The 13,091-nt window shown below is 31.6% G+C and overlaps 2 protein-coding genes across 3 annotated transcripts; both read left to right on the top strand.

Moving 5' to 3' along the window:
• The first annotated feature begins 5,164 nt into the window (after positions 1-5,164).
• LOC120161036 (F-box/kelch-repeat protein At3g61590-like) lies at positions 5,165-7,572 on the top strand. Of its 2 annotated transcripts, none has more exons than XM_039171342.1 (2): positions 5,165-5,525; positions 6,264-7,572. In XM_039171342.1, exon 2 carries the CDS (start codon positions 6,290-6,292, stop codon positions 7,496-7,498), a length of 1,209 nt encoding a protein of 402 aa, XP_039027273.1. In that variant the 5' UTR covers positions 5,165-5,525; positions 6,264-6,289; the 3' UTR covers positions 7,499-7,572. The 2 variants fall into 2 exon arrangements, with proteins under 2 accessions (XP_039027273.1, XP_039027272.1); XM_039171341.1 differs by having other exon boundaries at positions 6,256-7,571.
• A 1,237-nt stretch (positions 7,573-8,809) lies between these two features.
• LOC120161076 (phosphatidylinositol 4-phosphate 5-kinase 10-like) lies at positions 8,810-12,286 on the top strand. The gene is made up of 10 exons (XM_039171366.1): positions 8,810-8,989; positions 9,074-9,239; positions 9,502-9,612; positions 9,927-10,114; positions 10,311-10,402; positions 10,500-10,595; positions 10,769-10,870; positions 11,108-11,161; positions 11,224-11,586; positions 12,010-12,286. Exons 1-10 carry the CDS (start codon positions 8,841-8,843, stop codon positions 12,039-12,041), a joined length of 1,353 nt encoding a protein of 450 aa, XP_039027297.1. The 5' UTR covers positions 8,810-8,840; the 3' UTR covers positions 12,042-12,286.
• Positions 12,287-13,091: the final 805 nt, after the last annotated feature.

The raw sequence follows: 13,091 nt of genomic DNA on the forward strand, positions 1-13,091 counted from the left end.
GGGGCACCCGAAATAGTTCCAACTCCTTGAGACATCAACAAAATAAATTTCTTCAAAAAAAAAAATCTATTTGGAAGCATAAAACAAACTAAAGATGTATAAAATTCAAACTCATAATAATTTATGCATCTTACCAATAGGACCGAGCGTGGCCGTTAGCACCAAGAACATCATTTTCAATTTTGGGTTAAGCACCTCTTTCTGTCTGTCCTGACCAACCCATGACTTATGTTTCAAATGTATTTGGTGGGTTTCCTTACAAAATCTACGTATAACAAGACAAGATGTTGACCATTGATAACACTATTCCCCTTCCTTTATAAAAAAAGAGATTTACAAATAAACTATTGTAAGTGAGAAATGACTTAAATGTGCACAATATGGCTATGCTGGAAAGTGGGTATAGTAGTGGGTGAGGTGTTGCCACTTGCTACAATAAACCCTTTTCGTTTCTCTTTTGCTACAACAACTTTGTAACTAAAATTTTAGGGTGAACTACATATTTAGCAACTCGCCTATTTATGCAATTTTGCTTTGGTCACTTAAATAAAAATCATTTTTAACGTTACATTTGGATCATCCAATGTTAAAATTACGGTGATATTAGCATGTCATTATAACGTTATGACACATCATCTATTTTGTGTGCATTATAATATTGCTACAAATAAAATTGTCCCTTGTAATCTATTTTGTTTGTACTATGTGCATTATAATATTCTCCTAAAATTTTCTATATAATTTTAAAATGAATGTGCTTTTATTTTATTTATTGGTCTTTTTTCGATTTAACATGTTTTTATTTGCATTAACTCTCTACAATCATTTTTTTTAAATGAAATGACGATATGTTGTTACCAGCAAATTGTTTCCAATTTTTTATTAGGTTTAATATGAAAAAATATATCTAAATTATATGTCTGTTTTCATTTAGGTGTCTATTTTTTTAGGTCAAAATAGATGTATTCCCTCGCAAACATTATCATTTTAGGCGTTTGATTCATGACGACTTTTAAAAAAGTTCATTAAAATTCAATCAATCAATTAGTGTGTGACATGTGACCTAATTTTTAATTTCCTTTAATTTTTTTAAATTAAAATTCATATTTTTATATAAAAAAATTCCTATTTTTCAAAAAAAACCCAAAAAATTCTCCAAAATATCTCACTCACCCACCCACCCACCATTACCGACCATTCACCACCATCACCGTCGATATTCACTCATCGATCATTTATTAACCGACCATCATCTTTGTCACTGGCGTCCAATTAAGCTGCTTTCCATTTACTTTAATACGTCGATTCCTTACCTTGAAAAAGAAAACGCCTTGGACGATGATTCAAGCCATTTAAATTGATCGAAATGGAGAACGAGGGTTGGAGCCTGAACTTGATGCCTCAAATGAGGAGAAATGGAGAATGCTTTGTAATCATGAATTTGGTATGGTATAAGATTTACCGGTATATTTTTATGTGGCGAGTTTTGATATATCATTTTAAATTTGTTGTTTTTAATAATATATAATATAAATATAATGTAGTTACATGTTTTACTAATCAACTTTAAAATATTTTAATTTTAACATTGAATTATAATTTTTGTTTCAACGTAGGCATTGAGTTGATAGATTGTTAACAGAATGATGATGTGGTCGTTTTCTTTTGTATGAACTTTAGTTTGTGTTATGATTTTAATTGAACTTTAAAATGTTTCATATTTTGGTATTGGACTTAATCTATGTATCATTTTGTTCCTTGGAGACAATTGTCTAGGGTTGCAAAACCAACTGAGTTGAGTATTGTTAAGTTCAACTCGACTCGGAAACTATAAAATGGTGCTTGACTTCACTCAAAAACTCGCTAGTCTAAAATTTTTAAGTTTGACTCGAACTCGAAATAATGAATTGAAGCTTGAAAAGGCTCGAAATAAAAAATTAAACTTAACTCGATTGAAGTTAAAACTCGAACTCGAACCTTAAGTACATGAAAATATTATACTATATTTAAAAATCAACACATAAATGTTAATTTTATTAATAATATATTTTTTAAAAAATAAAATTTTAATATAATGTTTTTTTAGTTGCTTGTGAGTTTTTTTAGTCGAGTATCAATTAGCTTGTTAAGAACTCGAACTCGAGCTCGAGTCGAGTATTTATCGAGTGTTGATCGAGCCAATCTCGATTAACTCACGATCTATCTCGTCTCATTTACAAACCTACAATTGTCAACTCCTTCAGTCATTATTGTTGATCAATCATTGTCTATCACTAGTTATCATTGCAGCAAGATGTATATCAAAATGTTTACATTTCACTCCTCTTTGTTTTATTCATATAGGTTTTCTACGAAATTCACTTAAAATCTATGGAATCTATCTAAAGATTCAATGCTTTAATACTTTTATTTTCTCTAATGGTCCTATGATAAGGTCAATTTTGAGGTATATTTCTCATTTTCTTGAATGAATGTTGTTCAATGTTCATATTTTTTAATCTCAAACCCCTTCAATTTGAGAAAGTCTCAAAGCTCTAAAAATAATAAATTTTTTTTTGTTTATTTGTGTGAGTTTCAAAATGGATTTCAGAAAATTTTAAATTAAAAATTTGTAGAGGACGATGAGACGAGTTTATTGTTGTCTAAGGTGATCATAAAAGATGTCAGAGAATGACAATTTATGAATGCTTGCTAAAGATGTCACAGAACTACATTAATATGTATTGATCAATTATATGTTTTGTTGTGTCATTTATTCTTATAGTGTATCTTGATTGATTGTCGATGGATTAATTGATGTGTGTACGTCTTGGTATATGTTAGGGTCGTTCTTTGGTGAACTGTTTGTACCGGATAGTATTGCTCTTCTTATTATTAGAGACTTTTAATAAATTTTAGAGTTCTCTTTTTCCTCTTTTATTGTTTCGATTAAGTCTCGATTTAATTGAATTATACAAGAACTTTTAACAAAATTCCTGTTACGTTTAAAAAAACACACAAATACCAATTCTTACTAACACAACAATAAAAAGATTTTTTTTTTTATCTTTTTACTTTTCTATTCTTTCATTCTTTTATTTTCTCAATTTTCTTTATAATCTACCAGACAAAATCTAAAAGGAACGTTTATAATTTAAACAAAGATAACTGCGAATTTTCTCAAACTTTTGATACAAAGGGCAAAGCACAAGGAGTTCCGCATTTTCTAAAATATTTTATTTAAAATATTTATTTATTTTAATAAAACAAATATAAATAATTGTATTTTTATTAAAAAATCATATCAGTTAGTTTTCAATTATTGTGGATTATTGTGCCTCCCTGTGTTTTATTGTATTATAATCATTTTAGGTACTTTATATTTATATAAAATTAATAAGTTAATAATCATATTTCATTTTATGTTTTTATTAATGGTTTGAATTATAAAAATTAAGATATTCATATACTTATATGGAGGTCGTGTTTTCAATATTCATATTTTTGTATATTAAAAATTTTATTCCTTAATAATCTATCTATACTAAATACAAAATTTATTTCGTAAATTGATGTCGCAAGCTAATGGAATATTAATATAGTCGAAAAAATAAAAAAAATATTATTATAATATTTATTTTTCAATAATTTCATATAATGTTCAAAGAATTAAATAATTTAAAATATAATCTTAAAAATGTTTTAGAATGAATGAGTGATTAAATTAGAAGATAGTACATCTTTTGGGTATGGTTCAATATTTGATATTAGTGTTGATTATATTTTTTATATAACATTTGCAAATAATTTAACCCATCATGTAATTTTCAAGAAGCAAACAAAAAAGAACAAGGATCACACTATTCCCTCTCATGAGTTTTAGAATGACTTATTGGTACATGTTTTGACCCTTAAATCATTAGTTTGGCACCTACAGCTTATTTTTATCAATTTATTATTTGTATTATTATTATTATTATTATTCAATTATCACACCAAATTATGACATTTCCATTAGAGATTGAGGTGGATCGATAAAATTTGTCACATGTAATCAAAATAATTTTTTTTAAAAAATCATAAAAATAAAATGCCCATAATTTTTTTTATAAAACTCAGAGTTGCTTTTAAAACTTTATGAAAATTTTCAAAAATGTTTTTTTTTTACATTTTAGTGGTTCAATAATATTTAATTTTTTAAAAAAATAATTAAGATTATAATTTTGGAAAAAATATAAATTCAAAACATAACTTTTTTAAAAAATAGATTTTTGAAGGACTATAATTTTTTTGGATGAATAAATAATATAATAAATTAGAAATAAGGTGAATTTGTTTTAAAATAAATTGGGATTACTATAAGATAATGTGTTCATGATTTTTAAATTATTGATAATATATGTCTCTTATATATGTAACTGTTAAAACTTAAGATCTTACATAAAAATAATGTTTCTTAGACTACTTATGTCAATTAGGGCCAATTTAAAATTTAATTGTTTGGTATAATTATCCAAAAATATTTTTAATAAGATAAAATGTTCTTTTTAGACATTATAATGTAAATTAAAATATATTAATTTAAATTTGTTAATATTTTAATATATAAAAATATCAAATTAAATTATAAAAATATAAATAACAACTATAATTATAATAAAAATAGAAAATGAATTTAATTTTTCTTCTTGAACAAAACGTAACTAATATATAATTAATACATAGTTTATAAAAATAATTAAATTTTAATTTTTTTTCTGGAGAAAAGAGTGGAGCCCATATATCACCGTAAAAGTATAAATTTGCTTCTAAACAAAAATTTAAACCAGAAAAATAAGAAAATTTATTTTTTACGATTGGTTTAAAACTACTATTTTAAATGTAATTTTACCTTTAAATTTTACCTGTTTATAATAATTTTGATTTCAAACTTAATTTTTATACCAAAAGTATGTTTAGACAACATTACCCAACAAAATCTTAATATACTGAATTTTTTAGTAATTGCAGTTGAGAATGAAAGTTGCTTTTAAACCAACTTTAATAATAAAATAAAATAAAATAAAATAAAATAAATGATTTCCCATTTCTTTCTTTTTCTCTGTTATGTTAATAGATTATAGGCTAAAGTCTATACACGACAACATCCTTTAGAAAAAACCGCCTTCTCTCTTCGTCTCTTGCCTCTGCCTATTTTTTTTTATTGAAAAGGAAACACTGAAAAGCCGGAAAAAAAATGTCTCCTTTCTCTGTTTCCTCTCCAACTAAGTAATGGGTTTTGCTTAGGAATTTGTAATAAGCAGTCTTGGAGCAACCCATTTCCCTTGTTCTCTGCTATTTGAGGGAAACAAAAAGTAGAGACATTTTACTTATTACCCCCAGTCCTTGTTGTTTAATGGCGTCCTTTTCCCCTATAAGCTGTTATTTCTACCTGCCTGAACTCTGAACTGACTCTCCTTTGCTTATTTTTTTAAAAATCTCGAGACTTTTGTTAAAATCTGAAAACACCCATTGCTTCAGTTACCCTGGAACCAGCTCCATTGCAGGTTTGTAACCTTTTATATGTTTATTGATCCATTTGTTTGTCTGAAATCTACTCATGTTTGGTTTAGTTTGTGATTTTTTTTTTGTTTCAGTTATTTGGGGTTTTCTGTTTGATTTTTGATAGATAGGTAAGGATGGCCTAATCCTTCTCCTGTTTTACCTACCATTATTTGATTTCTTCTAAAAGCACTTTAGGGTTTGCTAAATTCATGAAAAGATTGTACTTTTCTTTGTCATTGAAAGGAACACAGCTTGGTTTGGATTGAATTCTCTTTCTCTAATTACAAATCTGGTTAAAAAAGCGTTTCCTTTATGTATCAGTATCAATCTATAAATGTTTTTCCCTGTTCAAGTAACAAATCAGTGATTCGCATTTTTCTGTTCACTGCTAAGATTTTAATTTTATTGTATTTTCACTAACTTTCATGGGTTTGATTTATCTTCTATCTTGAAAATATGTGTTACGGAATCATTTTGCTTGTGAGCAGCAGTTGATTTAATATGTTGGCTGATCTGTTTCCTTAATCTTATTGTATCTCCTTAGAATGTGTTTTAGCTTCCGCACAGATGATTAGATGTCTTGATTTGATGTTCTTTTCTTGATTTTGTGAATTTGATACCATATCCTTGGTAGGCATGCATGCAATCCCAGAAAATTTAGAAGCATGTTTTCCTTGGTGTATTGCTTTTTGTAAGGAAATTCCTAAGGAAATTCAATATTGTTTTTGTTAGATTCTTAGGAAATTTCTTTAGGTTGCTCTTAATCATGGAAGGAGAGACTTCATGGATCAGCCATTGCATTGATGACATGTGTGAAGACATTGGCAAGTTCGACTCGTTCTCAGAATTTAGTGATGAAGGTAATAAAGAAACAACAGTTCTTGTGGACTCTATCCTACCCGATGACTTGTTGGAAAGAATTCTGGCTTATCTTCCGATTGCAAGCATTTTCAGAGCTGGTTCCGTGTGTAGAAGATGGCATGAGATTGTCAGTTCCAAAAGGTTTTTATGGAACTTTTCACGTGACCTACCGCAGAAGCCTTGGTATTTTATGTTCACAAGTTCTGATGAACCGGTTGGTTATGCCTATGACCCCATTCATCGGAAGTGGTACAGCATTGAACTTCCCTGCATTCAGACTCCAAACTGGTTCATTTCTTCATCATGTGGCTTGGTTTGTTTCATGGACAATGACAGTAGAAGCGAGTTGTATGTCTGTAATCCAATCACCAAAATTTACAAGAAGCTTGAGCAGCCCCCTGGTATGAAATTCTCTGATTATAGTGCATTGTCAATCTCGGTGAACCGGACGTCTCTGAATTATACTGTATACATTGTGAAATCTAAACAAGTTACCGGTAATTTTTTCCAATGGGACCTTTCGATACATATTTATGATTCTGAAACAATGATGTGGGCAACCTCCTTGACTGAGGTTTTGACAGGATGGAGAGGTGGAGATGAAAGTGTGATCTGTGATGGGGTTTTATATTTTCTAATTTACTCAACTGGGGTTGGTACACCAGAAGACCGGCATGCCCTCGTTGCATATAATCTCTCTAGCCGATCATCCCCATCGGTAAGGAGTTTTATACCAGTACCAGGTCCACTTACTTGCGGCCGATTGATGAACGTCAAGGACCAGCTGGTAATGGTGGGAGGAATCGGGAAGCAGGATCGACCTGATATAATCAAGGGCATTGGAATCTGGGTTCTTAACAGGACGAGTTGGGTAGAGGTTACTCGCATGCCCCATAAGTTCTTCCAAGGATTCGGCGAGTTGGATGATGTTTTCGCCAGTAGTGGTACCAACAATCTCATATATATCCAGAGCTATGGTGCTCCAGCTCTCCTTGTTTTCGACATGAACAAGAAACAATGGAAATGGTCGGTCAAGTGTCCGGTATCGAAGAAATTCCCTCTTCAGCTCTTCACAGGCTTTTGCTTTGAACCAAGACTTGAAATTGCTCCATGATGTATTTCTGATTATATTCTAGTTTCTCTCATTATGATTGTAATGTATCTCGATTCCAAAAAAAGAAAAAGAAAATCTACACAAGATGTATCAGCTCATTTATGAAAATGTAAAAGCTTGGATTGAGCATGAATATGGAGATTCGTAACTTTGATCTGCCTCTGATAAGGACTTACCCTTCATCTTTGGGAGTCAGAACTCGGTGATGGGGTCCCACTTCCCATGCTAGTGAGTTCAATGTGATTGGTTCAAGACATTGGACCACACAACTTTTGTCAATATTGGGTTTATGTTGGGTTTGGCAGCATGAATTTGAAAGATAACATACAGTGTCTGCCTCTGTCACTGTTTTGAGAAAGACCGTCGGCAAAACTTATACTTTTATTTAACTCTGCTTCATTCATTCCTTACACATTTTAAGTAACACTGCCTTTAAACTCGGGGATCATTTCAGTTATGTTCAATGATATTTTTTTAGATGAGTACAAACAGGGATCATTTCAGTTAATTCATGTTTTTTCTCGGAAGAAACTTAGCTACTCAGTAATTTTGACATTAATTTTATTGTTATCTTTATTTTGTTTTTTAGTTGATATGATTAAGTTCTTAAAATAAGTTAATTCTAAAGGAACGTGTGAAATCTTTAGCTCAGGGTTCAAGGGACGAAAATAGTCACGAAATTTCTACATGTTGCTTGTTCAAAGGAACGAAGATTAAACCCATCAAACTATTTCAAAAATGATCATTAAACTCATCAAACTATTCTAGTATAGTACCTAAACTTATTAAAAATTATCATTATTTTATAACGTCCAGTGATCATTTTATAACAATTCAATAAGTTTAATGACTATTTTATAACTTCTGAAACTTCAATGGTGAAAAGGATCAATTCAACATAGTTTCGTGTCCATTTGCGTATTTTACCAAAAAATGCAATTGAGGGCGAAGATAACGAAATGGAAATTGGAACACTCGAAAGGCTTAGGCCGAGAGGCCATTTGTCAGTGGTTGCCAAATAAAAAAGAACCAAACCAACTATATTAACGGTTTTGCGGCTATAAACTAAACTAAATTAACTGGACACGAGATTGTCCTAAAATAGAACACCACTTTCAATTTCTCATTACTTATTCAGCCGCGAAATTCTGTTTTGCCTTCCACTCTCCACCGGGCATTTTACAGCAAATCAGAATAATGGAGATTTCAAAATCCAAATATATAGTGGGAAAAAAGGAACTCTTTTTTCTTTGGGAATTTAATATTCTTGCATTTCCTTTAGAGAGGAAAAAAAAAGGAAAAGGAATTTATCTTTAAATCGTTTTGGCATAGAGGGAAGTAGATGGCACGGTCAAGCAAGGAAATCTCAGCTTCGGATTTAACAGATTCGCAAAGATATTGGGTTCATTATTCCAGACAGCAGTGCCTTAATCTCCCTCCAGGATCAATTACTGCCTTTGAATGGAAAGATTATTGTCCTCGAGCTTTCAGGTTTTGTCAATTTTCTTTCATTCGCTTTAATCCTTGGATTCTTTTATTTCATCTCTGAACTGTTTGTTGATATTCCTCTTCCAGGCTTTTACAAGAGTTCGACAATATCAACAATGAATGTTACATGATGTCCATTTGTAGTGACGAAATTTTAGGTAAAGTTACATCAAGTTTGAGACCTGGCAACTTGTTCCTTTTGTCCACGGACAACCGATTCGTAGTCAAAACACTACGCAAATCCGAAGTCAGGGTAATGAAATCAGCCTTTGTTTTTCATCTACTAATGAATATTTTCCAGTAGGCATGATATAAAATCATATATGTTGCTCATAAGTTGTACATTTTCGGTTTAACGGGTGGGTTTGGGTTGATCTATAATGTTGAAATTAATAATCATCTTCTTAAATTTGAACTAAAAGAGATTGGACTTTAATAAAGCTCTGACATAAAAGTAGTTTATAGACATTTATTAGTTTCTGAATCAGAAAAAAATGTCTAAATGTTTGATGTAGGTCCTCATAGAAATGCTTCCAGACTATTATAACCATATCAGAAAGTTTCGCAGCACGGTCTTGAACAAGCTTTATGGAGTTCATGTTGTAAAGCCGGACGGAGGTGCTAAGGTAAATGGAACGTTTTTTTATCTACATAGTAAAGTTTTTCATACTGCTTTTTTTTTCTTTTCAATGTAATCCATAGATTTAAACTTTACAAGGAAGATCTTTGTCACATAAATTAAGTGCAAAGATATTGATGATTGCAAGGGATGCAAACTAAAAATGCAGGGAACCAAGAGGTACATGATGCATGTCTTCCTCCATGAAGGGATTCTAAATTAGGGATCTTTGTTGAAATTTGCATTACCGTAACTACGAGCTTTCCCTTCCTTTTGGTTGTTAATAATATGCACTGATATTTTTCGGAATTGGGGGAACAGGTTTATTTTTTGGTTGTTGCAAACATATTCAAATCAGATTTGTTGCTGCACCGGTGTTATGACCTCAAAGGCTCCTTACAAGGTCGAAGAGTTGAAAAAGGGAGATTCCGTGCGAAAATTCTTCATAAGGAATCCAATCTTGATTTTCACTTTTACCTTGAACCGCTGGTTCGACATAGGCTTTTGAAGTAAGTCCATCGATCTATATCTTCTCTCTTGGTGTAGTTTTCTTCCTGATAAATGGTAACTTGATTTTTATGCAATTGCCTGATCATTATTGTATACAACTCTTACAGTAATCCCCTCCCCCCTTTTGTGTGTGCAAGCGTGTTACCTGACATGCATGATCTTTGGTTGATTAACTATAGTATTTTTATTTGTTAGGCAAATCAAGCATGATTGTGCTTTTCTCGAGGCTGCAGGCATCATGGATTACAGTCTGCTACTTGGTTTCCATATAAAAGGGTCACCTAAAGGTGAATTTGTTCCTCATAAATTCTCACTTTTTCATGAAAAACTATCTTGTTATAAGAGGTAGAGCAAGATTTCTGATAAGCTTTTATTCTCTCACAGATCTCTTGGAAGCCGGACGTTCACTTTCTTCGGACTCCGAATGTGGAGGTAATTACTTGCATCAAAAGGATCTTGATTCTTCATCACTTTATTCTTGTGAGAAGGCTAAGAGCTGACTCAGTTCTTGGAAAATGTAAATCACAGAAAAAGATTATGTTGAGGAAATACAACAATATTGCATTATTTGAAAATACCAAATTGACTAAATCTTCCAAGAAAAGTGCATATCTTAAATGAAAATTTACCTTCATTTTATTGTCTTTCTTCAGGTTCTGTTGACAATAGTTCCAGTGATGGAACGAGAATTTCCTGCGACTCGTGGCTTCATAGTGATATATCCTCACCTATATCCCCCGCGCCTTCAATTCGAGGTGAAAATGAAACTCATTCATCATCATTCTTTGTTGCTTAAAGGCAAAGTAAAAGGCCAAAAATCAGAATTTGTAAGAAGCTTAACTGTTCTAAACTCTAATGCTGTCATATCCTTTGAACCAGAATATGTTAGGAAAAGTTATCTCTTCTGCCATTCATCCTTTCCCACATGTTCCTCTAGCTACAAGGACTAGTGTTAAGCTTTATAATGCATAGTCTGCTTTCCTGCCTTGCAGATCCAATTGACTTCAGGGAAGAATTGAGTTTTGCTGATCAGTGGCTACCAGGTGGTAAAAGGTAAATATTTTTTTTAAGCCTAAAATAAGTGTCGCATTTGATGTGGGGTTCAAAGACAATGTAGTGAGGAATTTGATCGTTTTACATTGGCTTTCTTGCAGTCAAGCTATTAGCTTCGGCGAAGAAATGTCGGCGCGTGGTGTTCACATACCAAAGAACGGAACCAGAACTCTAACATCACATGAAAATCTCAAGTCTGGGGAGTGCTATGATTTACTTTTGTGCTTTGGAATAGTGGATTTCTCCCAAAACTACAGCATGATGAAGCGAATCGAGCATGCATACAAGTCGTTGCAGTTCGATCGGAGGATGATTACAGCTGTAAACCCCAAAGCATATTCTTCTCGGTTTCAGGATTTCATCAGCGACATATTTAAAGCAGACGAGTCACTCAATCTCCCCACTGAGCTCACTAGTGGTAAGTTCTTTCTACAAGTTTGTACACATTGGAACATTGTTTACTTTAGTTCAATTTCCTCAATGAAGAGGGTTACAAGCAATAATTTTGACTAATAACCTTTAGACAGCAAGGATCAAGATGCTACCTCTAACACCCTAATCCTACATCGGGATTCCGGAGACTTAGAGAAGCTATTCAAAATCTTCTAAACTATTGACAACGCGCACACAGTTGTTCGAACCTAGAACCTCTAGAGAGAACAAGACTCGTTTACTACTGAAATCGTTTAGTGGATTCTTCGGACTTAAGCATGACAGAAGAAAACTTGAAGGCTCCTCTCATGGAACCATAGTCTTATAAAACATGAATGTTTCTCGGCCTAAATTAAAGCGTGCTTGATATGTACGAAACGTAACTGAAGCTAAAGATTTTTTTTTTCAGGATGCAGAGAAAAGATCCTGCAAATGCAATGAAGGGGGTAGGTTTTGAGCATGTGAAGGACTCCAGAAATCATGGAAAGATGTAACAATGTACATAGATCTTCTGTAAGACCCAGAGTCATCCCTTAATTACATGAAAATAGAAAGGGACCAAAAAATCCAAATTTGAACCCACAGTTTTGTTGCTTCTGCACGCTAAGCTTCTCATAAATAAAGCTTTTACGTGTGCAATGTATAGCTTTCTAAACATCCCTGTAATATTTCTTGTATAAATTTATTTTCAAAAATCGCAAGATATGGTAAATATGTGAAATTTGGACTTTAAATTTGGAGTAAACTACATTTACCGTCACTGTACTATTAGTAAGATTGTGTTTTCGTCCCTCAATTTAAAAAATATATAAACTACACCCATGACTACTTACTTAGAAGTGGATTTTAATCTAACCATCGATCTTTTAATTTTATCAACTAAATCACTTAACTATTTAAATTATGATTAAGTTAACCTTTAATGGAGAGAGTGACGTGATAGTTAAAAAAATCGATATAATTACATATTTAGTTCTTGTTACTTACAAATTATATAATTTGATCTTAAGGAGATAGTGTATTGGTTAACCGTGTGTGTATGCGGTGTCCTCTAAAGATTTAATAGATAAGATTTTCTATCAATCTAATGGAATTACCTTTCCATGAGTTCGATATGATTTTAGGGCTCGATTGTCTAGGCGAACATTAAGCTTGGGTTCGATATAATATACTATATATGTTACATATACATATTAAGCTCAAAACCTTTAAGAATTATGATTCAACTATTTTTTAACTAGAGTAGACCTATTAAACTTTTAAGACTTAATCAAAATTTAACCCAAATAAAAAATATTTCTATTAAATTCAAATTAACCTATTAAACTTTGTTCGGTTCAGTTAATTATTTTTAAAATAAATTGGTTCGTTTAATAAGTTTTGGGTAATCCGGTTCAATCGATGATCGAATTAATTGTTTGAACACCCTTAGAAAATCGATCACTGTGGAAGTCGTCTTACGTGCTAAAAATAATGTCAGATCAGTCGATT

This window comes from Hibiscus syriacus, unplaced genomic scaffold (genome assembly GCF_006381635.1).
Source record: "Hibiscus syriacus cultivar Baekdansim isolate YM2019G1 unplaced genomic scaffold, ASM638163v2 tig00111398_pilon, whole genome shotgun sequence".
Taxonomy (NCBI): Eukaryota; Viridiplantae; Streptophyta; class Magnoliopsida; order Malvales; family Malvaceae; genus Hibiscus; species Hibiscus syriacus.

Bases quoted from the DNA above. Each gene is read 5' to 3' on its own strand.
- LOC120161076 (XM_039171366.1), top strand. From the start codon at position 8,841: ATGGCACGGTCAAGCAAGGAAATCTCAGCTTCGGATTTAACAGATTCG. The intron at 9,240-9,501 runs GTAATGAAATCA...TGTTTGATGTAG, and splicing joins TACGCAAATCCGAAGTCAGG to GTCCTCATAGAAATGCTTCC. The intron at 11,587-12,009 runs GTAAGTTCTTTC...TTTTTTTTTCAG, and splicing joins CCCCACTGAGCTCACTAGTG to GATGCAGAGAAAAGATCCTG.
- LOC120161036 (XM_039171342.1), top strand. From the start codon at position 6,290: ATGGAAGGAGAGACTTCATGGATCAGCCATTGCATTGATGACATGTGT.